The following is a 27,531-nucleotide window of genomic DNA, read 5'->3' on the forward strand; positions in this document are numbered from 1 at the left end:
TTCCCATCCTTTACCTTTTAATCATCTTCAAGCCCTTCAGAGAATTGGCAGAGTTGGTACATCGATGATACCGAAAACTTGTTCATCTTCCCAAGATAACAATTCACAATCTCGTTCATCTGAATCAAATTGACCAGTTGAAATTTGGGTTTCTACACATGCCAAATCGATTGTTGAATCAAGGATTAGAACAGGATGATCTAAAAATAGTATTTCAAGATTTTATAATTTATTAGCTTTATAACTTGGTAATAATAGTAAACGTATTTGTAATCATTCTATATTCAACTTACGCCATGTACCAGGTGAGTATGCTAAACCCATATTAGGAGGTAAAATAAATGATTTTAAAGTTTTAGGATCAGGTTTATCATCTATCGAAATCAATTGATTAAATCATATTAGCTGGAAATTTCAATAATTTCGTTGAGAAAGCAAGGAGAAACAAAAACATAATTTACCTGGTCCATTCTCAGCTACAATAACCAAAAATTCACCTCCTTTTTCTAGCGCTTCTTCAGATTGACTTGGCCACTAGAGTAGTATAATGCGTTCATCAGCTCCCAAGAATTGTTCATGTTCTGAACCTACGGATCTCATAGGGTCAATTGTAGATAAGAAGTAGACTTACTTCAGCTTTACCCATAGGTAAAAAAGCTTGACTCATGAACTTATGTCTTTCCATATACCTAACATTAAATGGGGAACCTCTTTCTAAGCCTACCTTTTTAGTGGCTCTATAGACTGAAATAGCAGTCACTGCCCCTGAATCTTCAGGATAAGTTGAAATTATAGGTGCTAAACAGTTATTCTTGATTGTTAATCCATCTGGAGAAGATTCTGAATCTGTATGTGATGAGGAAGGTGAAGTAGTTATTAGTTGACCAAATTTAGCAAAGTTTTCAGGGGTAATTAATATTGGTTTGATCGCTGATAAAGAAGACGATTCCGATTGAATCGTTTTGGTAGCTTTATCCAATATAGAAGCGAGTATCCCTTGACCATTGGTCTTTGGCGCTTGGGATGTAGCAGTAAGATGAGCGGTAGCTGGATGAGCTGCAACAGCTTCATCGGCTGGTTTGGTAGCTAGCGATTTAGGTGGGAAAGGTGGGATTTGCAAATAAGTCGAAATCGATGGTTCAACCTTTTCGACATAAGCCTTGATGGATGGATCGGGTGTACCACGTTCAATTACTGCGTAGTCCAGATCCTGTAATCGTGAAAATTGGAGAAAATCAAGTCAGTGGACCGTTGACGTAATTACAGGCAAAATATTGCACCTACACCTCCTACAGTTAAAAGAGAATGATCTATTTTTGAAATACCGTCAGTGACACTGAACTGACGCAGGATGATTCAAGAGTCTTTCTATACTTACGCCATATTCCAGCATCAAAAGAAACACCTTGAGCAGCAGTGGCCAAGAAAGCTTTTATTGTATTGGGATCTGGTTTGTCATCTGAGCCATTCAGAGCTACCACAACGATGAAGTTTCCTGGAGAAGGGGAATTTGCAGGTCTGCCAAGTGGTATAAAAGCTTGAGTGGTATAGGCATGTCTGTATAGGGATAGGTCAATAGGATATCAGCTGTGTTCACGTCAAACCATATATTCAAAGCGTTCAAGCTATCGAGACTTACCTTTCCAACAATTCCACTTTGATTTTCTTTCCATCTTTAATATCTAATCTATTTGAAGCTTTTACTGTACCAATAGCCACACCGCCTGATTTACCTACACCATCAGGATAAGTTTCTTTGATTTTACCTAATCTATGAAATTTAGTGGCTGTACCTTGATTAGCTGAAGTAGTTGAAATTCCTTTTGGTGCCGAAGTAGAGAAAGAATAACCTTGAATAACTTGTCCATATGGTTTAAAAGCTTCATAAGTTAAGGGAAGTACAGGTAAAGTGATTTCTTCTGCACTCGAGCCTGGAAGAGAAGTTGAGACAGAAGACGAAGGGGATAAGGGGTATCCATAAACACGAACTCTCTTTGATCCACCATCTATAGTAGGACGATATCAGTAAGAATAGTGAGATCGCAAGAAACTAAGCAGTAATAAATGGAGGCAATCTCAACTTACCTGGATAGATAGTATATCTAACATGACTCCATACCTTTCCTTCTTGAATAGTTCGTTCGATATCGAAGAAATGTTGTCTATGCGGACCTAAGGGTTTCTTACTAACGATTTCGTGCCATTGGGCATTCTCGAGATCTGAATCTGATGGTGACAATGTAGCTTCAATTGTACATGCCTTTCGAAATATAGTAAAATAATCAGCATTAGTTGTCATCTCATCGTCTGGCCAGAGTATTTATGATAAATCTTGAATACTTACAACAGGGTAATTACCAGGATGGAAAGCCGTATCAACTTCTATATGACTAATCACACCTTCTACACCTAATTTGATTATAACCCATTCTTTTCTTTCTTGACCTTTTTGTATACCTGATTCAGGATGATATTTTCCTCTTTGATGTTGTGATCTTCTAGTTTCCCATCCATCTGACATATCAATACCTCTACCAGGTAATAATAAATTTTGTGGTGGTGAAAAATTCGAATCTGAACAATTTATAATTTTACCTCCTATTAAAGGTGATACTAAATCGATTGGTTCGATAGATTTATAATCTGCTGGAAGTGTTGAAGGTTGGGAGGGTGGTTTAGGTGTTCCATAAGCTCTAAATCTTGCCTACAATCACAATACAACTCATTTAGTAAGACATCGTACGTAAATATGACATGAAGAGAGAAACTGCTAAAGTAACTCACCATTCCACCATCAGGTATCATCCTAACCATTAACCAAGACCATTGACCTTGTTTCCCTTGTTCATCAAGTTCGAAAATATGTCTACTATTTGGACCTAGATCTACAACAGGTAAAATTGCTTTCCAACCTCGTGTTTTGGGTGTGATTCTTGATTTTGAAACCAAGTTGGCAGATTCATCTGATAAAGCAAAGATTTGTGATTGAGGTGCCTCATTCCCGCTGAAATGTGATGTATCGATATCAACGTATGATATTGATGTTGATGGAGTTGCTAATTTGATGATTACCCTATATGTAGAAGATTGAGCCGAGACGGTTCAGCATAGTAAGTTACATTGTTATATCAGAAACAAGGAATTCAAGGAGGACTATACTATTTTATATGATGGTTCAATGAATGAATGAGACTCGTGTGATGACTTACCAATCAAATTCAGGATTATGTCTTCTAGATTCCCAACCGTCGTATAAAGCACCATTTGGCCCAAATTGACCTTTCATGGAAATTGAAGGCTGAGAAAAGCAAAGATATTTAGCAGGGTTACGGATATTCATTGCCCCAACATAAGCACTCCATAGTGCGATTGATATAATCCAAATTTAAACTCACACCAGGTTTGATCAGATTATCCTTGGAAGCGAAGAAATCATCTGAGCATGATACAACTTTACCACCTAAAGAAGATGAAGAAACCTCTGAAGGACCATATCGAAAGTAAAAGACACATTTAGTATATGAGCGCATGTTCACAAATTGATGGGATACGATAAAGAACAATGAGAGAAAAGCTCACCAATATAGTTATTCTTGATCTTACCATCAAATTCGTCTAAGCTGATTTGTTTGTATATTGAAGTAGTCATATTTTATTTATCTATAAAGTACGATTGTTTTGTCGAGTAGTGCAAATAAGATGAGATAATTATATTAAGAACAATTTATATCATGAGGAAATCTTGAAATGTCAATCTGTTGAAAATGTAAAACGTCGTGTTCAACATGCTTATTTTACATCAGGCATCACGCATTCCTCTCACTCTCATTTGGTGACTCGTACTAGTGGATATCTGCTGTAAACACGGATATAGAAAGAAGCATGGACATTTGATATCCCCCTCTCTTTCCTCTCGTTATCCCTTATCTTTGTTCCCTGTAATTCAAGGAATCAGATCCTTATCATTCAACTGCGGTGATTCTCGGTTAAATCGGTCCGATTGCAGTAAAATGAAGCAAGTCATGGACCACTTTGTGATTTCAACTCAAGAACATGTAAGTTAGTTATTTATCGCCAAGGTTACATAGTGTGTATTTCATCTACAAAAATAGCTAATAATATAAAGATGCCCATCCGTTAAATCCTATTTCCTATAGCTCGGTAGCTCCTTTTCAAATCGTTATCGAAACCGACTTTACAATTCATGTGAGATCTACATTGACATCTTGTCTCAAAGTCCAAAGTCTGGAAAGTGGAAATCCGTTAAATTCCCCTGTTCAACCAAACAATTTAATATGTATATCTAAATTTAGGATTCTATTATGCGCCGATTCACATTAGCTATGAACCCTCGGAATTGTATACATAGCTTGGAACAAGCCCGAAAGACTTACTTCCTTGTCAGTCATATCTTTCCATTCAGCTGCAACGTCCTGTTCTTGACCTTCGATAGAAGCTCTCCATTCTTCTTCTTGAACAACCTTCTTCTTGTTATCCCACCAACATAAGAAGCCGTACAATACCATCAATCCTATAGATACACAATATCCTGCTAACATCACTGTATAGGCGGTAGGATACTGTCAATTGGCTCGATATGGTTAGTGTCAGATCCTCGATGTCTTTGCTGCAAAGAAGATTATAATCAACTTACAGTAGGATCTTCTTTGGCTTTGAATGATTGAGGTCCAACAAGATTACCAACAGCATAACCTGATGAATTCGAAATGTATATTAGCATTTGAACCGACATTGTCTGTACGACTGCGTGATGGCAAAGATACTTACCCAGATAGGATATACCAAATACAGCTACTTTCTTGGTCGTTCCACCAACATTGGCATACATGATCAACTATTCAATCTTGTCAGTCACACATCCCTATCCCTATTCTCGATTAAAGTGAAAAGCAGAACCAGAACTCACTTGAGAGTAAACCATGTAAGGAGCCCTAACAGCAGGAAATCAATATATCAGGCCTCGGGTCGTTATGATCCTCATCAAAAGAGAAAACTCACCAATACATGTAAACTATGTAAAGACCTGCTAAAGATCCTCCGGTGTTCGTATGAGGAACGGTCTTTAGGACAACAGTACCTGCCAAACAAACTAGAAGGATATGATAAAGTCAGTTTTACTTCTTCCAGAAAGCATTAGATACTGTACTGACCTAGTACTGAACCCATAGCACATAACAAAGGTTGACGAGTATATTTAGCGACTGTCACCCAAAACATGGCTGCTACCCATCCGATAACACCCTGATAACGAGTTAATACAAATGTCAATTCAATTAAGATTCTGCATTACGATAGGCAGACCGTTCAGCTTACCGTAGGCATGTTCATCAATGTCAATTGCTTAGTACTGAAATGCAACCCTTGAATGACAATGGAGTAGAATCCACTAAGTCCACCATTCGGAATGTTGAGACTGTGTGTGGAAGGATGTCAGTCGACATCTTATCATGAATGACACTACTCAAACGAAACTGGGATTGAAGAAATCAGACTTACGTGATAGAAATGAGGAAATACAACCAAGTTCGAACATCAAGTAAAGCTTCTTTGACTTGGTGGATTTTGGTCTGAATCGCAAAAACGGTGGTGTCAGCATATATCAGTGCGATTTTCTTATGATACAATACTTACATGTTTGTTGACCATACCAGTCTGGTTAACGGCCAACCTCGCGACAGCGATGTATTTTTGTCGATCGGTCTATATCGATGAGTTTTGTCAATTGACAATCAACATGATGGATTCGCAACTACTACTTACCAACCACCAAGCTTTCGAAGGGTTAGAAGGGAAGAAAATCCAATCTAGTACACCAAAAGTTACAGAAATACAACTATCATACGAATCAATAACTTTCAGCTTTGACCTCTAAAAGTACTGAATGTCTTTTACCGTCGGAGACTTACGCTGTGATAAGGTATAGCAATTGCCACCTGCTCAATAGTTTAGTTGGCGTGTAGAATTGAACAGCATAGCTGAGAACGACGCTGAATCAGTAAAAATTTTGACGACACGAACAAGCAAACTCACGAGAGGAGACCGTTAACCACAGATGAAAAAGTATTGAAAACGATTACAGTTCTGATTGGTTGTTCGCTCTTTCTCCACCACATCCCGATCTTTCGATGTCTTTTGATCAGAATCCTTGGACATTTATGCTTTTACTGTCAAGTGGTTATAATGGGAACTCACAACAAGACCAGCACCCGAGGTATTCATACCTTCAAACATACCCAAAATGAATCGAACAGCTTGTAAACTACCTGCACTTTTAACACCTATAGTAGCAAAGGTCATAACACCGAAAAAGAATACGTTGACTGCGAAGACCTTTAAAGTACTGTGATCAGCAATCCTTATCATTGAGCACAATGTTGTAAGAAGAGTATAATGTACCTTTCCAGTCGGTAATTTTTGACATAACCAAGATTGTGGGAATACAGTAAGCATAGCTCCGAAGAAAACTGGAATATTCATTGGCAAAATCAGCTTAAACTGCATTAATATTACGCTCAATAATACCTACTAATGGAACTACTCCATGAATATTGCTGGCCGACAAGATGTAAATCTTGTTTCAGGCCAAAAGTAGCAGAAGTACCAAGAATGACTTTGTCCACACCACCAAGAAGTAATGACATTGTGACTAAAGGCAAAACAATATAATCAAGCTATCGAGGTAGGACTAGTATCAGTTTCGAGCTATTGACGAACGTCTCTTATGAGCTCTCTCACCTTCTTCAGGATAACTTTTTCTTCGGCATCAGTCCAAGGTGCCATTAATTCAGCTGCATCGGGTCTTTGTGCCAATTCAGCGAAAAATTCAGCGCCGACATCATACTATCGTAGAAGAGGTTGTAAGCATACACATCATGATAAATCTCAATGTACGGATTTGAGACTTACATTTCTTTCTTTTATCTCATCGAGATTTTTGGTACCTATAACATTCTCTTCTGGTACATATTGTGAGATTGCATTTACTTGTAGATCACCTTTTTCGTGATCTCTGTATTGATCAATTTCTGAACCCATCTTGACGCAATATGAAATCGTGTTCGTTTCTTCGTTTCCTTCAGGTCAATATAGTTGTGATGTCAGATCACAATATGAAGAAGGTTGAGGGAAAATATCATGACTCTAAACGAATGTCGATCTGGGGTAGACCCATTATAAACATTTCTCTTCTTCATTTTAACGGAATGTAGTTCCCGAACAAGATGACTATCACAGTTCTCTTGTAATTACTTTATACTTATTTGGCAATCCATAGAATGAGAGATAAACGAGGGTTTAAGGATTCCAAAAAATCGGGGAGTTTTGACCGGCCGTACTGACAGGTAAAAATTGCCCCACGTCAGGGTGACAACGCCTCAGGGTTTCTCATTCAACCCGAAGACCAGTATGAGGTCACCTGAATAAGGTAGGTCTTTCAGGTCTTCAAGTCAATTCTTGTATTTCTTATCGCTGTTCTATCCACCTTGGACAGATGGAAGATATGCCTCGGTCTGGTGATAGACGTCTCGATAGATAGATAGCGACACAAACACACAGTCGAAGGGGTTTCCGTTCAAAGGGAAAGACTACCCGATTAGTTACGTAGACTTCACATCTGCAAAAACATGATTTTACCCGAATTCAACTTCATCTCAATAAGCGCTAGCGCTGGCTATCCGCTATGCCGGATTCCATAGCTAAATAGACCAGATGTACAAGATACAGAGTTAGTCTACCTCGAGATGAAGACGTGTAATATCGATCAAACCTTTTCTCTGTTTTGCTATCTATATTGCTTCTCTATGATAAACGACAATAACCAAGGAACAGGACACTGGACATTATGGTATCGAAAAATTCGAAAATACTGGTTGTAGGGGGAGCAGGAACGATGGGATCGTCTACAGCCCTTCATCTAGCTAGGAGAGGATATACGGATATCAGAGTATTGGATATGTTTCAACCTCCAAGTGGTAATTCCGCGGGTAATGATATGAATAAAGTATGTGACCACAGGGTGATCGTATATCGATATGCTTACATACTATCTAGTTGATTAGTACGCAATACGTTGATGGTATTTGGGGTCGATTGGCTCTGGAGACTTGGTCAGAATGGAATGCGGATCCACTGTTCAAACCTTTCTTACACACCGTCGGACGGGTGAGTCAATCGTACACATATTCGCTTGATAGATACTGATGCATCGAGCATAGCTTGATCTAGCTCAACATGACGAAGATCGGGTATCCCAGCTGAAGAAACAGTTAGAAGCGACTAAGGCTATAGGTAGGGAAGATAATATGGAATGGCTGAGCAATAAACAGGATATTCTAAAAAAAGCTCCTTTCCTATGCGAAGCAGATATCGAGGTATGTCAACGTCTACCATATATGTAACCGGATCACTAATGCTGAATGACATGTCGATAGGGCTGGAAAGGGTTATGGATAAGAGATAGTGGCTGGGTGGCTGCAAGAGATGCGTTGACAGCAGTTGGAGCTGAATTGAGAAAATTAGGTGTGAAAAGTGCTTTCGGAACTGCTGGTACATTCAAATCATTAATTCTGGGTGAAGATGGTAGAACTTGTTTAGGTGTCAGAGCTGTAGATGGTACAGAATGGTACGCGGATACTGTGATCATGGCCACAGGTGCTTGGTCACCTACTTTAATTGATTTAGAAGATCAGTGTATTTCAAAGGTATGTTGACGATGTCCCGTTCTCGGCTTGAATAGGGGTGTTAGACTATGGCTGATCAATCGCGTTCATACGATTAGTGCTGGCAGTTTGGTCATATACAGCTAACACCGGAAGAAGTAGAGTCCTTGCGTGATACCCCTACGACGTATAATATGGAGTTGGTAAGTAGCAAGTTTCGCCAGACTTTTACTCTGGAGGAAAGACTGAATAATTTTGTTGAAATGTATTAGGGATTCTTCATGGAACCATCACCTCAAGGCGTAATGAAATTTGTGAACGAATTTGAAGGTTACACTAGAATGGCAACATGCAGACCATTCGGTTCAGATAAAGATATAAAAATATCTGTACCTAGATCACATGCTTTGCATCCTACAGATACTATACCTGAAGATGGTGTCAAAGGTATTAAGAAAGTAATCAAAACCTGCTTTCCTAACTTCGCACATAAACCTTTATTTGATACAGCAATTTGTTGGTGTACAGATTCTTATGATGGTAACTGGTTATTATGTGAAGATCCAAGATACAATGGTTTGATATTAGCTACAGGTGATTGTGGTCATACGTTTAAAATGCTTCCTATCGTGGGAAAATACGTATGTGATTTATTGGAAAATAAGGCAAGTGATTTCTAATCCTGCTTTGTTGACCGAAATTACACGCTGATCTATTGTTGACATTATAGTTATCTGACGAAGACAAAAATAGATGGAGATGGAGACCAGAAGGTAAAAAACCAAATGATACTGGAAGAGAAGGTGGTCAACCACAAGATTTGGCGGATCAAAAGGGTTGGTGTCATGATGATGAAATTCAAAGTGATTCCACTATTACTGCGCTAGCCGGTAGAATGAATGGACATAGTATTTAGCTTCTATCCCATTCATGTTTCTTCCATATGGTTGTAATCTAAGATACGTTATGCATATTTGAATCAACAGTACTGTATACGATTGACGAATACACTATCTGTAAACTGCTGGTATGCACCCGATAAGACCGCAAATGACCTAGTAGTCCGATATAACGGACCGTCTACTTTTTCTGAGATTAACCATAATCTTTGTGACGTCGATTCATGTTCTTACTGCAACATCGTCGAATATCCCTTAAAACTATTTAGCTTATCGGTTGTCAACCGGCCGGCTCATGCTTCCCGAAACATTTTGCTTTTGTTGTTCTTTTATGTTTTCTACATTATGATAAAACTGTTTTTTATTATCTTTCGGAAACGTTTGATGTTTGACGAAACCAAGGATGCCGCCCAAACGTAAAGCAACAGAACCTGATTCGAGAGAGAACTCCACACAAGCATCTGGTGGTAAAAGGACTGGTCATACGAGTCGCGCATGCGATCAGTGTCGCAAAAGGTGAGTCCCTCCCCTCAACCCCCCCCCCCCCCCTTCGACCCCCCATGGGAACCCCTTATACGACAAAAGCTAATCGTTCCATGGTTTAATACTACGATGATGATTTTGATCATAGGAAAATACGATGCGATGGTGAATATCCCCAATGTGGTGTGTGCAAAGAGCGAGATTGTCCATGCGAATACAAGGACGAGGATAAACGAAAGTCAGTGTACTGTATATCGCTTTGCTCGTTGTGCATCCTTCTCACATAAACTTGTCAGGACACATCAGGAGCACATGGAAGATATCAACAATAGAATGGACAGATTTGAACGACTTATCGAAGATCTACTGAAAAGTACACAAGCGGGATCTGTTCCGCCGAGTCAACACAACTCCTCTTATAATGCTGGACTTAGCAATAATATACATGAGATCGCTCCATCTATGGAGGCGGGAACTAGTGGAGGTCTCGATATACCTCAGGAAGAGGATGTTCCTAGCTGGTCTATACCTGATGGTCCGATTCTACCGATGACAGATATCGGAACTTCAAGCTATAAAGCACCATCTGATCCCGGTGTATCACCTATTGCATCCACACGGCTGAAAAATTTAGGTGGGACAAGCGGATATGAACGCTTTCAGGTAAGTTTCGACATCCTCATTGCATCTAAACATATAGATATACATACACATCATGCTTCCAAGAACTGATTGTAACTCATTGTAGCGAGTTGAAGAAGCAGCGGGAGCATTACTTCAATACGGACCAACATCATTATGGACATGTACAAGTCCTCATACGCAACAACATGATCATTCACCACCTTCTCTAGAACTCCAAAGTGGAGATTATATAGATTGGTCATATAATTTACCTTCGGTCCTAAATATAAGTAAAATGATACATGATCAAGCTATGGAATATTTTAGTAGTTTTTATGCTCCTTGGGGAATGACTATCGATATGCCAGCTTTTCTAATTGATCTAAACAAATGTAATTTAGTAAGAGCAATAAATCAGAAAAGACCGATTCAAACTAGAACAGCAAGTTATTCACCTTTATTACATTGTTGTATATTATACTTAGGCTTAAGACTCTTGAAAACTGAATATCCAACTTTAATGAAAACCTATGAAGCTATTTTCATTCAACATTGTGTAAATCTCTTATTGGAGGAATGTGATCATACTGCTCTGAGTTCTCTTAGAGCTTTGAACTTGTATGCAACGTGAGTATTATTTCACATGACTATTGTGAAAAGTAAGTGTTCAGCTAATCCGTATTTCAAATCTTTCCCTTACTATGTACCCCCATCGATCCGGCGTTCTTTGACCTCCCCTCGCTTGCTTCCCGATCTGTTTGCTGCTCCCCTCTTTAACCTTTCCTCTGGTTCCGTCTGTACATCTGTGCCATTATATAATTCAGGTGCGTGCATTTCACGAGGATGTCGCGGAGCGAAAATGCTCTGGACCAAGGTCATCGACAGCTGGCCACAGGCTACTTGCATTGTGGAATGGCTATTGCTGGGGTTCATGCTGTAAGTATTTTTAAAAATTCTGGAAAGATATATGTAAAGCTGATTTTTGGCTACAGCTTGGTCTAAACATCAATGTAAGTGGAGAAATTGACCATATGCTTGATTGCTAAAAAGCACCCATTATAAGTGTGCGGAATATGTTAGTAGAGGACTTATTAGCGAGAAAGAACGCAACCTCCGGGAATACGCTTTCTGGACAATATATATATCCGATACGGTAAGCACATCAGTAATATTTCCAGGTGACATTGACTAATTTTATTGGTAAAACAGTTAAGAGCCTTGGCAGCAGGTCGACAACCTATGTTTCCTGATCATTCGGAAGTACCTTGTCCAAGCATTGATCCATTTATGGATGATTTTCTGTGGGCTACACCGTCGATCTCAGCTTCAGGTGGGAATGTAGGATATGGGATGAATGGAGTAGGCGTGAGATCATTGAGATCAACAACATTTCACTGGATGGCTAGATTAGCCAGAATTTGTCGGTCAATACTGGAAGCTTTGTGAGTATATAACGGTAGAAGATGGTAACTCATTGAAAGTCGACTATGGTTACTAATGAAGATGATACTAGATATTCCCCCGCTTCGAGAGGATCAAGACATGAAGAGAATGTTGAAAAGGTTTCCAGAAAACTCGATGAATGGTATAGACAATTTCCACTACGTCCAGCTGAGATAACTCCTTTACCTCATATCCTTCTACTTCACATGTATTACCATCTGGCTACAATTTTTGTCCATCGACCTTTTTATAGAGGTCATAGACAAGGTTCGGCAGAAAGATGTAATCAAGGGGCTTTGAATATCCTTGATCTGCTACATGTAAGTGATCGATTTCAGATACGACATCTTACAGTATCAACAATTCCTTTTGGTTAATCTGATTATTCTCTATAGACATTTAAACGAACTCATCAAATCAGGTTCGCTCATCATAATTTGAGTAAATCAATTTTCGCTATAACATGGAGAGAGATCAAACTATGCTGATGCTGTATATCATTTTTGATCGAGTAGTCAATGTTATCTTTGGAGCCGCAACTATTTTCTTGCTTCGGATTGCTGAACCATCTAATGAAATAGATAATGAAGAGCATAAACGGAATTTCGACCAATGCGTAAGTTTTATTTCTTGAATCTCTAATTTGTGTTTTCTATATTGGGGAGAAGTTATTAATTGTACTATACTATCGCTGCTATTAGGTCGATTTCATGACTCAATTGAGTCAAACATGGGTTGAAGCAGGTATAACACGGAATATATTGGTTGCTTTACAGTCAGAGTATCAATTACCAACAGCAAATCCAAATTTCAATTCAAACCCCATCATAACTCAGAATCCTAATCCTTTCACCAATCAACCATCCCAATACGGTGGTGGGGTTAATGTTCCAGATACGACAAATACAACTTTGACCGTACCTTGGGTAGATTCATTAGATGATATGCAAGATATCTGGGGTATGATGTTTAATGATCCAGGCTTCCAGTGGCAGGATTTTAATCAAAATATGACAAGACCAAACGATCCATAGGTTTCACATACTTCCGATAGACACAGCATGTAATAGATGTTTCCGATTATAGATATCTATGCTATATTGATATGTAAGATCTGCTTGTATCGTTATCGAAGTGTATTGCCAAGGTGACACATATTCCAACAAAATATCCCTTACTACCTTCTCTTTGAAGAAGTCCGTAGCTCCGCTTTGCTACACGATATACAGTATAAGTAGTTGTATACAATCAGGCTTATCAACAGTCTGGCTTTGCTATCATGAATCGGGCCATCTGAAGAAAATTCAAGCTTTCTCTTGCGGTAATGTTAGGGCTGAAATATGTACTATGAACAGTAGATATAATGAGAAACGAAGATATGCATATGGTAGCAAAATACACCAGAAATCTAACAATAGTACAGAAAAACACAATCATTTTCTATCTAGTCACATTCAGCTTGAGTTTGGTTCCATTGAGAAACGCTCCCATTTGCTCTAGTGAATGGGGGTGGCACACTACCTGGCTTGGAAACGACATATGTGCCATTTTGTTGAGCGTGTTTGGCGTTCTCTTTTCCAGGCGGAATACCCCATCCACCGGCACCTGCTGTATGAACGATAAGTTGTTCACCACGTAACATCCTATCGAATTCAGAATTCAAAAAGGACCATCAGTGCGAATCACTATGAAAGGCAGAAAAATCATACAGAGTATAGACTCACTTGAATTGTGCAGCAGGTTTCAATTTAACCAATCTTAAACCATCTCCATTTCGTTTCCTTTTATTCAGATATGATGCACCTCGAATACCATCTTCACCACCTTCAGAACCATGTGGAGCAATAACTCTTCTTTGTCCATCGTGACTTGCTTCCATATCTACTCTTGCTTCATATACTCTGACAATACCATCACCACCTCTATGTTGACCTGCACCACCTGATCCTCTTCTAACACTAAATTCTCTTAATATAGCAGGGAATCGACTTTCAAGTAATTCTAAATCACCAATTTTCGTATTGGTCATATTGGTATGTGTAGCTGATTGTCCGTCCCATGTTGGTCCAGCAGAAGCACCTCCACATGCTATTCATTGAAAATAATCAGAGGGGATCTAGATATTTACAGTTATGTTTTGGCGAAGAACTTACTAGTTTCACCCCAACAATATTGCTTGTAGAATAGATGTGTACCATTCATTGATCCATGAGAACCAGACATGACGTTGAAGGCGGTAAAGATAATATCGGCTATTCTTTGGGCAACTTCTCCATTTCCTTGTGAGACAGCTGCATCTTCACTAGCAAATAATACAGATCCTTCTGGAATGATAATATCTAGAGGTGCAAGTACACCAGCATTCATCGGAATGTCTGTACCTGACATGGTTCTTAAACAGTATAAAATACCAGATCTTGTGATAGCTGGAGGAGCATTGAAATTGGCTAAAACCTCTGGACCAGTTCCTGTAAAGTCGAATGTAGCACTTCCATCTGCTCTAACATCAATCTTGACTTTCACGACGGTACCATCATCAAAGTAATCGGTAGCTTTATAAGTTTTACCAGCGTAAGGCTTCAAAGCATCTCTTGTACATGCTTCAGCGTTACTTCGAATTGCTATTTTGCATATTTTTCAAGTTAGCCAACGTTACTTTTATTGTCAGACACCTAGTTAGAACAGGCAATCTTAAATTGTACGTACCTCTCATATAGAAGTGGACAACATCTTTACCATATTCAGCAAACAAAGCATGTAACTGCGCAGTTCCCACAGCACAGGCAGAAACTTGAGCCTTTAGATCTGATAAATTATGATCGATTCTCTTTGTTGGTTTACAATCTGGGTAATTACCAGCAGCCATGAAAGCATCAACTATTTCTTTTTCGTTGAATACGCCATCTCTAACGATAAAAGTAGATTCAAATCGTACACCTTCTTCATCACTCGAAATTGCGTTTGGATGATGTGAATTGCCTCCTAAGCCTCCAATATCGGTGTGGTGTCCTCTTGCCGCAACCCAAAAGACTATCTCTTTTCCAGCTTCATCAAATACTGGTTGAATAACCTATACAGAGATGAACATCATTAGGCTTTTCGCTTGAAAGTGGCGGTGATTTGTTATGTATTCACTCACTGTAATATCTGGTCTGTGACCACCTCCAGCAGTATGCTCGTTAGATAAGAGGAAATCTCCTGGTTTAAGTTGACCTTTTCTTCTTTCGGTTTGATACATCACACAGTACTGCATGGATCCAAGGTGAGCAGGAACATTTGGTGCATTCGCAACAAGCTCTCCTTTAGGATCAAATAGAGCACATGAAAAGCTGTGGTTATATTTAGCACACCAAAGATATGACACTGAGGGCAGATACTCACTCAAGTCTCTCTTTTATAGACACTGATACAGCAGTCTTTTGTAAAGCTCTACACATCATTTCCGCGACACTAGCGAATCTGTGGTTGAAAATGGACAATTGAATGGGGTCTACCGAGGTAAGCTCAATCGCTTTCTTGGGTCCTAAACCGACATCAATGCTACGAGACAACGTCAATACGAAATAACCATATAACAAAGGAAAGAGGTGACTTCGACTTACTACACATGAGATTTCAGGATTCTAGCAGTATTTTGAGGATGAAGTACTATAGTTTGAGTTTTATCTAGAATGATAGCTGGACCGGCAACTTTCATACCAGGTCTTAAATCTTGAAGTTTATATAAAGGTATATCTTGGAATTTACCCAATTCTTCAAAGTATACAGAATTGGTTGCGAAAGGTTGTGGATCAGGTATAATCAATTCACTTGATTCTAATTGTCTTAATTCTTCAATATATGGCGAGGTTTCACTTAAATTATTTGATGGAGCTTTAGCTGTGGCTCTAACTCTTACAGCAGCAACCATGATAGGAGCGTCCAAAACAAAGGCAAATTCTCGTCTATGTTCTTCTACAAATGCTTTAGCGAAATCACCATCTTCAGGTCTAGCTATCATTAGTGTCGTATCTGAACCTTGGTATTGCATGTTGAGATAACAATCATAAACAACCGATTCTTGAGATTCTCCTTGATCGATCAACTTTTGTAAAGCTCGATCTTTGAGACCGTCAAATCGTTTGTCGATGATAGAAAGATATTTAGAACTAAATTCTTGCACAAATGGTTCTGATACATCAACAGCGACATCTGCCAAAGCCATACCGTATGCTGAAAGGATTGAGGAGTATCTGCAGCAACATTCAGCTTAGGACATCGTCCACACGATTGATATCCGACTCACTTATGCACAATGACGTAGTGCATGCTCAATAAGGCAGCTAGAGCTGTAGCATGTTGACCACCGGCTCCACCAAAACAACTCAAGTTATGAGAACTAGTTCGGAAACCTCTTTGTTCGGTTAAAGCTCGAATTGGTCGAGCCATCGAAGAATTGGCAACGTTGATGAATCCTGATGCGACTTCTGCCGGGGTAAGGTTTGACTTGTTCTCCTCGTTGATTTGATTAGTAAGCTCTTCAAACTTTTGTTTCACAACTTCATAATCAAGCGGCATATCTTCAGTTGAGCCAAAAACTATCAAGAAACGATCAGCCGGCATGTTTCTAACAGTATACGATGTACTTACTTTTGGGGAATGAGTCAATGTGCAACCTTCCCAAGAAAAGATTGGCATCTGTGACTGTCAAAGGACCTCCTTTTCGATAACAAGCTGGGCCAGGATGAGCTCCAGCACTAGCAGGTCCAACATTGAATATTTGATTTGAATAAGTAAGGATAGATCCTCCACCAGCTGCAACGGTGTTGATATCTAGCTGAGGCACTTGAATGGAAATACCAGCTGTGGTAGTTTCAAAGACATGCTCATATGTTCCACTAAATCGAGAGACATCGGTGGACTACAGAACTGGAATCAGCTTATGGGTTATCTCTGAGAGTAATTGGAACTCACTGTACCACCCATATCAAATCCTACTACTGGTGATCCATCTAAGGGATCATAAGAGGTTTTGGCAAAACCTACTACACCTCCTGCTGGACCAGCTATATAGCCATATAGTATATCAGCTTAAGTTGTCCCATCGTTTATATTACTGTGTCATGACTCACATAAAATAGCTCTTAATCCGGAGAATTTCTTGAAATCCGCTAAAGCACCATCGGATTGCATGAAAGATACTCTACAATTGGAATCTTCTAATCTACCTTTGAAACCTTTTGCGAAGCCATTTAAATATTTTTTCACTTCTGGTGTCAAGTATGCATCTGCAGTAGCAGACTGGCCTCTTGCAATAAAACCAATCTTAGCTTCAATTTCAGATGATACACTAACATTTGTGAACCCTAAATCTTGTGCAATTTCAGCGATTTTTTGTTCATCTTCAGGCCATAGATATGAATGCGCTAAAACGATAGCGATTGATCTATATCCTTCTTCTAGTAATCCTTTTAACGATTCTGTAACCTCCTCGATAGCTATTCATTGATCTGTGTTAGCTCTAGGTTTCACTCACATATCGTACATGGAATATTTAGGAGAAGAAAACTTGCCTAATGGTTTGAGTTCTCTTATTGTGACTCCACTACTTGTTTTAATGAGTCTTTCACCATTATCAGATACAGTTTTACCTTCTTCAACGAATTCATCCCATTCAGGTATTATACGTTCATCAATTTCGACCACTTTTGAGTATAACACATCAGGCTAGATACCGAAATATCGATTTTTAGCTAAATTTCTTGATTGTGTGAAACAAGAAAAACAACATACCTTCTTCACAGCAAGTTGAAAAAGGAAAGGTCTTGTTTGAAAAGCGATATCTAAAGCATCTGCATGACCTTTATTCTGCAGAAGATTCTATTAGCAATCATTCATGGAAACAGAAGTGACATTCACTTACGATCAACAAGGCACATCGTTCACCTTTCCTTTCCAATAGAGCATTTGTAGCTACAGTTGTACCCATACGAAGAAATTCGATTTTCTCCGTATCTATAGGTTGATTTCGAGGTATTTTGTCTCCTGTAAACCACTCCAATACACGTCTTACACCTTCAGCGGGCGCATCAGGATAACTATTTGCATGAAGAACAAAAAAATGAAGGAGGAATCATCAGCTATCATATATAAGATAAAACCAAAGGACTGCTAAGGTGGGCAAAACTCACTTATCTGGATCAACACTTAATAATTTCACCAGATGATCACCTTTAGATTCGCTCATTGCGATTACATCCTGGATCCAATTGCAAGGGTTACCAAAATATTAGGGGGTTTATGATCAGAACATGACTTGTACCTACGCAGAAAGTACCTCCTCTGTCTATACAGATCTTGACTTTATCACTAATTGCGGAAGGCATCTTGATCTATCACAAATTCTCTTGGTTCTATCGTGAGACGCAAGTTTGTTGATGAAATGACGAACATTTTCAACACGAAGCTTTCTATTTAACGATTATTTTGAGGTAGAATTGTCAATGTAAATTCCGGGATATACTTCCCGTTGCTATAACAAGGTGGAAATACTAGACCGTCTTTAGCGCTATAACGGGCACGATGCTTGATGAAAGTTAGGTTTTATTGGTCCGTAAAATCAGCCTTTTAAAACTTCATCCTTCGAGACAAGAGCTGAAAGTGGTAGATCATCGGCTCGATACCAGGATAGCAAGATGTGGAACAGCGAATAAGCTAATCGAGAGAAACAGAGAAACAGTTATTGTGGATGGTTTATCGTTTTTATCGAACCTACGCGATCGTGTCATACGGATTTAGCCGACTGTGGAAAAAACCTTTGACAAAGGTAAATTACGGCATAAGACTTGGACAAGTAAGTCATGCGATACGTATTCAAAGTACGACAATTATGTATAGTGGATGCATAGCGATAACGAGAATACCAATATCAGGAAGTGGTCATGCTGTTTCGATACTGTCTAATGCATTGCGCCTTGTGACCATGTTTTCGCTTGAACATGAGATATCACATCAAGCTCATCCTAGTACCTGTACCCCTACCTAAATCACCGTCACCCATGGTCCCATCGCGATCGTTTACGAAAGAGCGGTAGCTACATCGAACAACAGGATTAGCTCACTTAATGGTCTGGTACATAATATGTAAAATCAACTCACATCATTTGCAATCGCCTTCTGTCCGCAGCTGCTACTGAAGGTCGCGTACTTTGCAGTGAACGCAAGAGATGATGTTGTTGAATCATAGGCTATAACCAATGTTAGCTTCTGTAAACTGTCAACAAGATAAACGACAGGACGTACCTTTTCAACCTCCTTCCTCTCTTTACCGTGATCTTGTTTGTCAATAATTTGCTTATTACTATTCTTACCAATTGTATCCATCTACACATGACAATTAGCAAACCCGGTCTCGGTATCGTTGTTATAATTGGGTCATGCTTACTCTGTTTGTCATTTCCGATCTGACAGCAGCAGAACTTTCCTCTTCTTTCGGGACAAGCTGTTTGTAATTTCTCTTTTCTTCGTTCCCTATAACCCCATTGGAAAGAGGTGCATTTCCATTTTCTTTAGGTTTTCCTTTACCTTTGATTGAATCACCATTTACTATTTTACTCTTTTCCAGAGAAGAATGTACAACTGACAAGTGAGCATTATACACGACAGCTTGAAGATCTGCACCAGATAAACCTTCAGTTTTTTCTGAAATTTCTTCCCAATTGATATTATCCGAAAGATGTAACTTTTTAGCTACAGATTGTAAAATCTCTTTCCGATCTTGAGAAGTTGGCATATCGCACATAATTGATTTATCTAATCTACCTGGACGAAGTAATGCTGGATCGATCAAATCTGGTCTAGAGGTGGCTGCTAGTACATATACTCCACTTAATCCTTGAGCTCCATCCATTTCTGTAAGCAATTGATTAACTACTCTATCAGTTACACCGGTAGAATCGTGTCCTCTACATCATGCAATATGGTCAACCCCTTTCAAGAACAACATAGATGACGATTGAGCTTACCTTTTAGGTGCGACACTATCGAACTCATCAAAGAATAATACACATGGCTTGGCTCCACTTGCTCTTTCGAATAAATCTCTCACAGACTTCTCACTGGCTCCGATATATTTGTTGAGAATCTCAGGTCCTTTGACGGAAATGAAGTTCAGCCCACATTCCTTGGCAACAGCCGACGCTAAAAGCGTTTTACCACATCCAGGATACCCGTATAGCAGTAGACTAGAGGTGATATTAGCTTGAGGTGTTTGAAACAGAACATCGTTGAAAAATTAGCTACTTACCCTGATCTCAATCTCAGAGGGCAACTAGCGAAGATTTGAGCATATTTCGTTGGCCACTCAAGCGTTTCTCTAAGCATTCTCCTGGCCTCGTGAAGTCCTGTCATATAGAAATGTTAATGAAAAGAAGAGTTACGCTGGAACGACCTTACATACCTCCAATATCACTCCATTTGACCTCACTTTTCTGCAAGCTAACACCCCTCAAGTTTAACGGTGTGAACGCTTCTTGTGCTAAAGAGAAATCTTCCATTGTGAGTTCCGCTTCTTCATTAGATTTCACGGATCTGATTATACTTTGCTGAGTGGCATTGCCAACTAAATCCACCAAATCTGATATCGAATAACCTTCAGTCATTCCGCCTAACGTGACATAGTCGATATCCTCCTCTTGCTCAGGTGTACCATTGATGATGGGTTGGCCATTGTTATGCTGTTGTGACACTATTGATTGCAGGATATCTTGTCGAGTCTCTTTCGTCAAAGGTGGTATCTTGAGGGTCTCTCCGAAAATATGCTTAGCACCTAGCATTGGATGTAGAGCTGTACTGTCTATTGCGGTGATAATGACTAACATATCGGAAGGCAGAGAGGAGGGCGAGAACAAGCGACAGAAATGATCAGCTAGTATAGCAGGACTAGATGATGAGTTCATCTGTAAGTCTGTTAGCCTCATTTCTGCGTGACAACATAATCATAGCTCACCTCGGTTTCGATTCCTATCAGAGTATCCAGTCCATCAAGTATGAGACAGCAAGGTCTTTTCCCTTCTGTATTACCAATCCACTTCGTCATTGTTTCTTTTAGTGTGGTCACACGACTTTCCGGATCCAATTTGCCCACATCTACGTACATCGTTTCTGTAAGGCAAAATAGTGAATTAAGTAGGTATACAACTTGAATTCATTTGGTATTACTGACCTGCTAGTATCCCACGATCGTTGCCCAGCTGTTCCGCTATCAGCTTAGCTACTGTTGTCTTTCCTGACCCTTTGTTCCCTTGAAGTAACAATGGTCTATGTGAACTGGTAGACAACGATTGTGATAGATACGTTATGGCATCATCGATGACTTTTTTTGTACCCGGTAATCGACGATCAGGAATAGGATTAGGCCTATATCGATGTTAGTTGATACTACTTAAGCGATGACTACGATTCAAAAGCTTACAGCGCCAACGCAGAGCCTTTCCCTCTTTTAGTGCTTTTTCCTGATGCTGAGGATACTTTGACACTCCCCCATTGACTCTCCCAGTCTTCTATCGTACCCAGCACAGTAATGTACCCATCTGGCATCTCGTCCCACTCCACTACTGGTAGATCCGATTGTTTGGCTAAATTGTTTGAATCTCCGTTCTCGCCATTTGATATGGGTTTGGTGCTTTCTTGCGACTTGTCCTTTTCCTCCTTCTCCTGCTCCAACGCTACATTGACTTCTGGTGTAGGACTTTTTGATTTGATTTTTCGCCTGATTTTGTCTAATGTATGAGGAGAACACAAACCAACTTTTGCTGAAGTCACGCCAGAAGGTATATTGACTTTGCCCCAACTTGCAGCTATACGTGGTGGTATCAACCTAAGCTTTACTGAGCCGTTTGACTTGCTTGTGACATTTTTAGTACCATTGGTACTCGCGGATGTATCTATAGCTTGTTGTTTAGGTGGAGCCAGTCCTCTGGGGCGGGGAGCGACATATACTTCCGTATCATTGTTCAGCAATACAGCTTCTTTATTGGAAATCGATGGACTGGTATCGTCTATATGATGGTTATATATCAACTGATGAATCACTGCGGAAACGAATGGGATGCAAGGAGAACAGTACTCACCTACTTTCACTTTGATCTTAGTCTTCCCCATCACCCATACGTCGATTTCTTGACCTTTCTGTGCAGCTCTCAATTGTGATAAAAGGTGATTTTCAAGGAATTCCGCATGTTGCTCCTATTGATACAAAGGTATCTGTCAGCTGAGTGAAGCCGATATTCGCTGTCAGCTATGACAACATACAAGTATTTCCCAATCGTCCGAGGTTATAGGAGTTACCGATACTGATTTTGCCCTTGTTGGATTATGTATTATGCTGATTTCAACCTGTTAAACGCTATATAAGCTGATTGGCAACTCTGAATCACCTTTGGATAAGCTTACCAAAGTTCCTTCAGGCCATCCTAATGACATAGCTACCTCTGGATCTAATTCAACACTTTCCAATCCTTCACCAGCTTGCGACAAAGATGAAGATGCTGCTAAGCCTGACCATCCTAAATAAGCTGACTTTGGTTGACGAGATGACGACGAAGATGGCGACAATGGAGACAAGTGGAGTATGAGAGATTGTGGACGCTAAGAATGGAAAGTGATGTGAGTGAGTCTATTTAGTGATGTGAGTCACACATGAAAACGTCACTCACTGCTTGTTGCTGAGCTAATTGAGCGAACAGAGATAAAGGTAGATGGACTAGATTCGACCGTAAAGAACGGTATTTCACGGCAGCTTTACGAGCCATCCTTCAGCGTTCGACTTCTTGTTGATACCGTCTGACAATGTACGAGCTGTGGTCTTCAAGCAAATATGGTAGAGTTGGTGCGAATGAAGATAAATTTGAAGATTATCTTTGAACCTGATGGTTTCGCAATTCCGTGTGTAAGATACCCCTTATTCCTCGGTAATTTAAGGCAGATCCCGAAGCGGTCCATGTGGATTTGATCCCGTTATTCCGAAGTACACACTAGTAGTCGCGAAGAAATAGGTAGAGTAGACCGAAGTGGGAAGTGGGAGTAGACCCAAGTGCCTATACAGCTAGTATAAGGGCTTTATGTATCAGAACAATGACAAACTTGTTTTTCGTCGACCGAATGAAGTCTGGTGATTGATCTTAGCTGATCCATATCGCCGATATCGGTATTGACAAGCTCGAAAGGTAAGCCATGAGCACCTTTCCAATGGGCGTGGATATGGATCTCTTTCGGTAATTGCGAAACGAAATGGTCCGAATAGTCGGTTTCGGTATTTGGATGATATCTGATATACTTGATTTTCAGCGTAGTTTGCGAGTAAGAAGGAATAACATAATCTTCAAGATAGAACCTTTGTATCTCTATATTGTTCAAAATTAGAAATGTGACTTCTACATTTGATTTAGGTACCCCGTGGTGAACCAATTCTGATACCCCGTTAAGCCCGTTATCCGCTAAATTCCGTATGATATTCCGCCAAGTATGTGAAAATGGTATACCAGAATTTAAACATACTGTTTTCGGTCTAATCATTTTTAAAATAGCTGACACAGAATCTATCCAGGCTGTCCCCATTTTAGATATTTCTGAAGGAATTTTGGCCGGCACATCGCCTAGAACCAGCTCTTCAACCTTACTGAAAAGGCCGTGATTTTTTGAAGAGGTTAAGGCAGTAGCTAGACCTTGTATCGTTTTCTTTCCGGACAGATTTAGTCTTCTCACAGAATTACATATTTCTCGAAATCTCTTACCGCTATCATATGGTCTCAGTGATATGGATTTCGGAGGGGTCTCTGCCAATCGTTGTAGAAAAGGTAAAACAGTTTCGTCTGTTAGCTTGATTGATCGGAAAAGCTGTTTACAAAAGGCGATGTGAAAATCCGAGTTTAGGCTAACTAAAATCTTCAGATGATCAAAGTCAAGGGTGGCAAATGTGGAAAGAATTAGGTATTGTACGTCATGTGGTAAGGCGGTTAAAAGAGGAACAAGCTGTGGGCAGGATGATTGAGGCGATGGGTTGTGCATCATAGCTTTATTGGGGGATCACAAGATGAATGAAGGTATCAACTGAGGCTTGTAGGTTAAAGAGAGAAGCGTATAAGAAAGTAGGGTATAATCATTGAAATTAACATATGTATATATACATATAAACATTTATACAGATATACCCTCACACCTTGCCGTGCACAACCCCTTAGCACACTACTTCCTCAGCTCAAGGGATCATCGTGTCCATCAATTCCGATCGAACAGCGACTGATCTTCCTTTGATGGCCATGACGCTTTCGTGACTTCGAAAATCTCAACAAATCCTCTTTTTCTGTACAATTTTCTCTTCAGACATAGGTTTCGTTCGTGCAATCTATGCAGCAATTCGTCAGGATGCATATACGATGAAAGATGTATATCTGTTGAACAGTTAGTAAATATCAGTTGAGCGTTACAATTTACGTAAATATCCTGCTTGCCACGTTTCCATCCACTAAAAATGTTGAAAGTGACTTTCCGGGGTCTCCTGTTCGACTTGAATTGTCCTTCTAATCTTTCTTCAAAATCTCTTGAACCTGCATTTATATATTTATACTCTATACAATCCTACAAAAGCCAAAAGCAGCGGCATATATAACATCTGGAAATGCCTTTTAGAGCCAGATGCAATCCTGCTAGCTTAACACGGCGACAAAATGCGTTGTTGGCAATTAGCAATAGCTTGGTTAACAGCGCAATCAGGCTAGAAATCTCAAAAGCTTCGACATGTAAGTGCTGCTGAAGATGTTCAAAATTGGATTCACGTTCTGACCTACTTTACGCATTTAACAGCTTCACACACTCAAGCATATCGATATAATTCGACTTCGTCATTGTTCTCACCGTTTACTTCCTTTTTCTCCCGTGCAAAAGGATCACCAGTCCCAACACCTCAACAGGCAGCTGCAACTTTCGTCAACTCCCTTTCAACCTCGAACACAGATCAGCTTCTTTCCTCGTATAACACCATCGTTCAATCTCCTGCACCACATGAACTGCTCTCTCGTGATGATTTGGAAAATGCTTTGAGTTTTCTATCTGAAGCCAAGTCATTTACTGATTTGAATTTACTTAGAAGGATATTTGAGGATTTCAGCAATAGATTTGGACATTCTATTAGAGTAGAACATCAAAATCTCTTATTGAAAGGTTTATGTAATAATGGTTTGATTGAAGATGCCTTTGCTTTATCTCAATCGATGAATCCTAAAGATGTTAATTGGAGATTAATTTTAGATTCAGCTACAACGCATAATCCATCTATGGTAGATCTCATTATTCCTTTCTTACGTCAATATTCATCTTTAACTCAAAAAGATATATCACTTATATTGAAATCACTCAGAAAATCTTATACTTCTGAAAATGAGTTAGAAACTCGTGAGAAGTTGAATGATATCTTAGAGAAAGTTAAGGAACAAGGAATCATTCTAGAACCATTATCGGAAACAGAATTAACTAGATTATATTTATCATTAGGCGATTTGGATAAAGCAAATGAAATCATCAATAACTGGGATAAAACGAAAATTAGATCACCTGGATTATGGAATGCTATTATTGAAGTATATATATCACAAAATAATTTTGGTGGTGTAGAATATACGATTGAAAGAATGAGAGATAAAGGAATTGATCCACCTCAAAAAGCATTATCATTCTTATCTATTCAAAATCTCAAATCAAATATTGAATCAAAATCTGAAATAAGTTTAAACGATTTAATTGGATCAGTTGAAAATTCAGAAAGGATTTGTGGAATTTCAGCTTCAGTTAATGTATGGTCGGATATCATTAAATATTATCTATCAGAAGTAAAATCTCAAAATTCATTAGATATAGCTATGGAAGTTTATCAAGAAGTTTTATCTAGAGGATTAGAAGTTTCAGTTGATCTATCTAAAAATCTGATCATTCCTTTATGCACTTTAAGAAAAACATCAAGATTAAATGACGTTATAAGGATATATGATGACTATGTCGCATCAAGTAAAGCTTTTTCAACAAGAAAAGAAAAAGATAAGATATCTAGTCTATACCACTATCTCTTAATGGCTTGTGCAAAATCTCAGGATCTATCTCCATCATCGGTAACATCGTCTTATGCGACACATACGGCAATCAGATTATTGAACGATATGAGCATAAATGGAATTACAATTAATTCAACAAATTTAATCTCTTTATTGGTCTTGTTAATAAAATCTTCTCAAGACCATTATAGTGCATTTAACCTATATGCACATTTTCAAGCTCTTGGAATCAAAATCGATGAACAAGGGTATCAAGTCATTTTAACAACTTATTTGAATTTGAATTGGGATAAATCACCTTATCCACCACCTGAATTATTCATTTCAATATTGAAAGATATGAATAAATCTGGATATCATAATACTTCTTCTTATGTATTATCAAATTTGTTAAAAGTTTATGGTCATCAAGCTACGAAATTACGTAGAAAATCATCTTTATCATCTTATCGTACAATAAATCCATATTCTTCTTCACATAGTAGTACATCAGCTATATCATTACCATTAGATGAAAATGGATTTGAAATTAATTTGGAAGATCAATTAGATAATTTAGGTCAATCAATCAGAGATATACATACTTTAATTAAATTAGATCCTTTAATTAATGTTGATATACCTTTATTATCAAGTTTAATGGATAGTTATAATAGATTAGGTGCATATTCAGAATGCTTTGAAGTTTGGGATGAAATTATTCAAAGAATTTCAAGATTACCTCTTACCAATAATCATAATAATAATAATGATATAATAAAAGAAAATAGAGAATTATATGCAGCAAGTATAAATGTCATTTTTGATGCTTGTGGATGGTCATATTCTTTAAAAAGAGGTAAAAAAATTTGGTTATTCTTGAAAAGAAAAAATTTAATTTGGGAAAAAAAACATTATGATTCTTATATTGAATTTTTATGTAGAAATTCACAATTGAAAGATGCTTCGAATTTTTTATTAGATGAAATGGGTTCATCTCCCTCCCCGTCTTCTTCCTCCTCCTTATCTTCCTCTTCCTCAACTTCAACAACATCAACAATAGATGATATACCCCCTCAACCTGATAAAGAAAGTTGTAGAATCATCTTGAAATTTGGTAGAAGAGAAAAAGATAAAAATTTAAATAAAAGTATTAATAATCAAACTCAACAATACGAATATGATATAAGATATTTTGTGCAAAGGTTGAAATTGGAAAAACCAGACTTATACGATCAGATGCAAGAAGAAGGTGAATTAGAAGGTATTGAATAAGATATTCATCATATCGTAATAGATCTAAGTTCAGATTAATCAGTCAGTCATAGTGTCCAAACGACCTTA

At 38.7% G+C, this 27,531-nt stretch overlaps 7 protein-coding genes across 7 annotated transcripts; 3 read left to right on the plus strand and 4 right to left on the minus strand.

Annotated features, from left to right (window-relative positions):
* Nucleotides 1–36: 36 nt before the first annotated feature.
* On the minus strand, nucleotides 37–3,649 carry L201_003759 (allantoicase; the record flags this gene model as incomplete). The annotated part of the gene is made up of 13 exons (XM_066219510.1): nucleotides 37–200; nucleotides 294–374; nucleotides 462–534; nucleotides 632–1,210; nucleotides 1,285–1,310; nucleotides 1,379–1,557; nucleotides 1,640–2,006; nucleotides 2,086–2,260; nucleotides 2,345–2,704; nucleotides 2,785–3,073; nucleotides 3,210–3,298; nucleotides 3,396–3,481; nucleotides 3,580–3,649. 13 exons carry the CDS (start codon nucleotides 3,647–3,649, stop codon nucleotides 37–39), a joined length of 2,538 nt encoding a protein of 845 aa, XP_066075607.1.
* Nucleotides 3,650–4,290: 641 nt separating this feature from the next.
* L201_003760 (uncharacterized protein) lies at nucleotides 4,291–7,056 on the minus strand (the record flags this gene model as incomplete). Its single annotated transcript, XM_066219511.1, has 18 exons — nucleotides 4,291–4,317; nucleotides 4,395–4,580; nucleotides 4,655–4,713; nucleotides 4,789–4,855; nucleotides 4,928–4,952; nucleotides 5,020–5,110; nucleotides 5,172–5,262; nucleotides 5,335–5,434; nucleotides 5,518–5,588; nucleotides 5,653–5,721; nucleotides 5,782–5,854; nucleotides 5,928–5,996; nucleotides 6,052–6,140; nucleotides 6,214–6,351; nucleotides 6,418–6,485; nucleotides 6,548–6,692; nucleotides 6,757–6,861; nucleotides 6,928–7,056. 18 exons carry the CDS (start codon nucleotides 7,054–7,056, stop codon nucleotides 4,291–4,293), a joined length of 1,602 nt encoding a protein of 533 aa, XP_066075608.1.
* Nucleotides 7,057–7,861: 805 nt separating this feature from the next.
* L201_003761 (uncharacterized protein) lies at nucleotides 7,862–9,594 on the plus strand (the record flags this gene model as incomplete). Its single annotated transcript, XM_066219512.1, has 7 exons — nucleotides 7,862–8,020; nucleotides 8,071–8,181; nucleotides 8,235–8,390; nucleotides 8,451–8,720; nucleotides 8,798–8,881; nucleotides 8,951–9,343; nucleotides 9,409–9,594. 7 exons carry the CDS (start codon nucleotides 7,862–7,864, stop codon nucleotides 9,592–9,594), a joined length of 1,359 nt encoding a protein of 452 aa, XP_066075609.1.
* A 386-nt stretch (nucleotides 9,595–9,980) lies between these two features.
* Nucleotides 9,981–13,161, plus strand: L201_003762 (uncharacterized protein; the record flags this gene model as incomplete). The annotated part of the gene is made up of 12 exons (XM_066219513.1): nucleotides 9,981–10,093; nucleotides 10,209–10,298; nucleotides 10,357–10,723; nucleotides 10,809–11,311; nucleotides 11,509–11,620; nucleotides 11,677–11,694; nucleotides 11,748–11,837; nucleotides 11,894–12,126; nucleotides 12,198–12,447; nucleotides 12,523–12,568; nucleotides 12,643–12,743; nucleotides 12,829–13,161. 12 exons carry the CDS (start codon nucleotides 9,981–9,983, stop codon nucleotides 13,159–13,161), a joined length of 2,256 nt encoding a protein of 751 aa, XP_066075610.1.
* Nucleotides 13,162–13,571: 410 nt separating this feature from the next.
* On the minus strand, nucleotides 13,572–18,492 carry L201_003763 (uncharacterized protein; the record flags this gene model as incomplete). The annotated part of the gene is made up of 16 exons (XM_066219514.1): nucleotides 13,572–13,770; nucleotides 13,852–14,215; nucleotides 14,281–14,748; nucleotides 14,834–15,197; nucleotides 15,267–15,456; nucleotides 15,509–15,667; nucleotides 15,730–16,359; nucleotides 16,413–16,704; nucleotides 16,757–17,027; nucleotides 17,081–17,172; nucleotides 17,239–17,604; nucleotides 17,680–17,833; nucleotides 17,900–17,974; nucleotides 18,030–18,204; nucleotides 18,298–18,365; nucleotides 18,433–18,492. 16 exons carry the CDS (start codon nucleotides 18,490–18,492, stop codon nucleotides 13,572–13,574), a joined length of 3,927 nt encoding a protein of 1,308 aa, XP_066075611.1.
* Nucleotides 18,493–19,112: 620 nt separating this feature from the next.
* On the minus strand, nucleotides 19,113–22,917 carry L201_003764 (uncharacterized protein; the record flags this gene model as incomplete). Its single annotated transcript, XM_066219515.1, has 14 exons — nucleotides 19,113–19,200; nucleotides 19,265–19,353; nucleotides 19,409–19,489; nucleotides 19,551–20,070; nucleotides 20,131–20,349; nucleotides 20,412–20,508; nucleotides 20,565–21,063; nucleotides 21,114–21,268; nucleotides 21,330–21,523; nucleotides 21,579–22,164; nucleotides 22,237–22,351; nucleotides 22,418–22,501; nucleotides 22,559–22,753; nucleotides 22,822–22,917. 14 exons carry the CDS (start codon nucleotides 22,915–22,917, stop codon nucleotides 19,113–19,115), a joined length of 3,018 nt encoding a protein of 1,005 aa, XP_066075612.1.
* Nucleotides 22,918–24,782: 1,865 nt separating this feature from the next.
* On the plus strand, nucleotides 24,783–27,462 carry L201_003765 (uncharacterized protein; the record flags this gene model as incomplete). The annotated part of the gene is made up of 2 exons (XM_066219516.1): nucleotides 24,783–24,903; nucleotides 24,968–27,462. The coding sequence occupies 2 exons, from the start codon at nucleotides 24,783–24,785 to the stop codon at nucleotides 27,460–27,462; spliced, it is 2,616 nt and encodes an 871-aa protein (XP_066075613.1).
* Between the last annotated feature and the right edge of the window lie 69 nt (nucleotides 27,463–27,531).

This window comes from Kwoniella dendrophila, chromosome 4 (genome assembly GCF_036810415.1).
Source record: "Kwoniella dendrophila CBS 6074 chromosome 4, complete sequence".
NCBI lineage: Eukaryota > Fungi > Basidiomycota > Tremellomycetes > Tremellales > Cryptococcaceae > Kwoniella > Kwoniella dendrophila.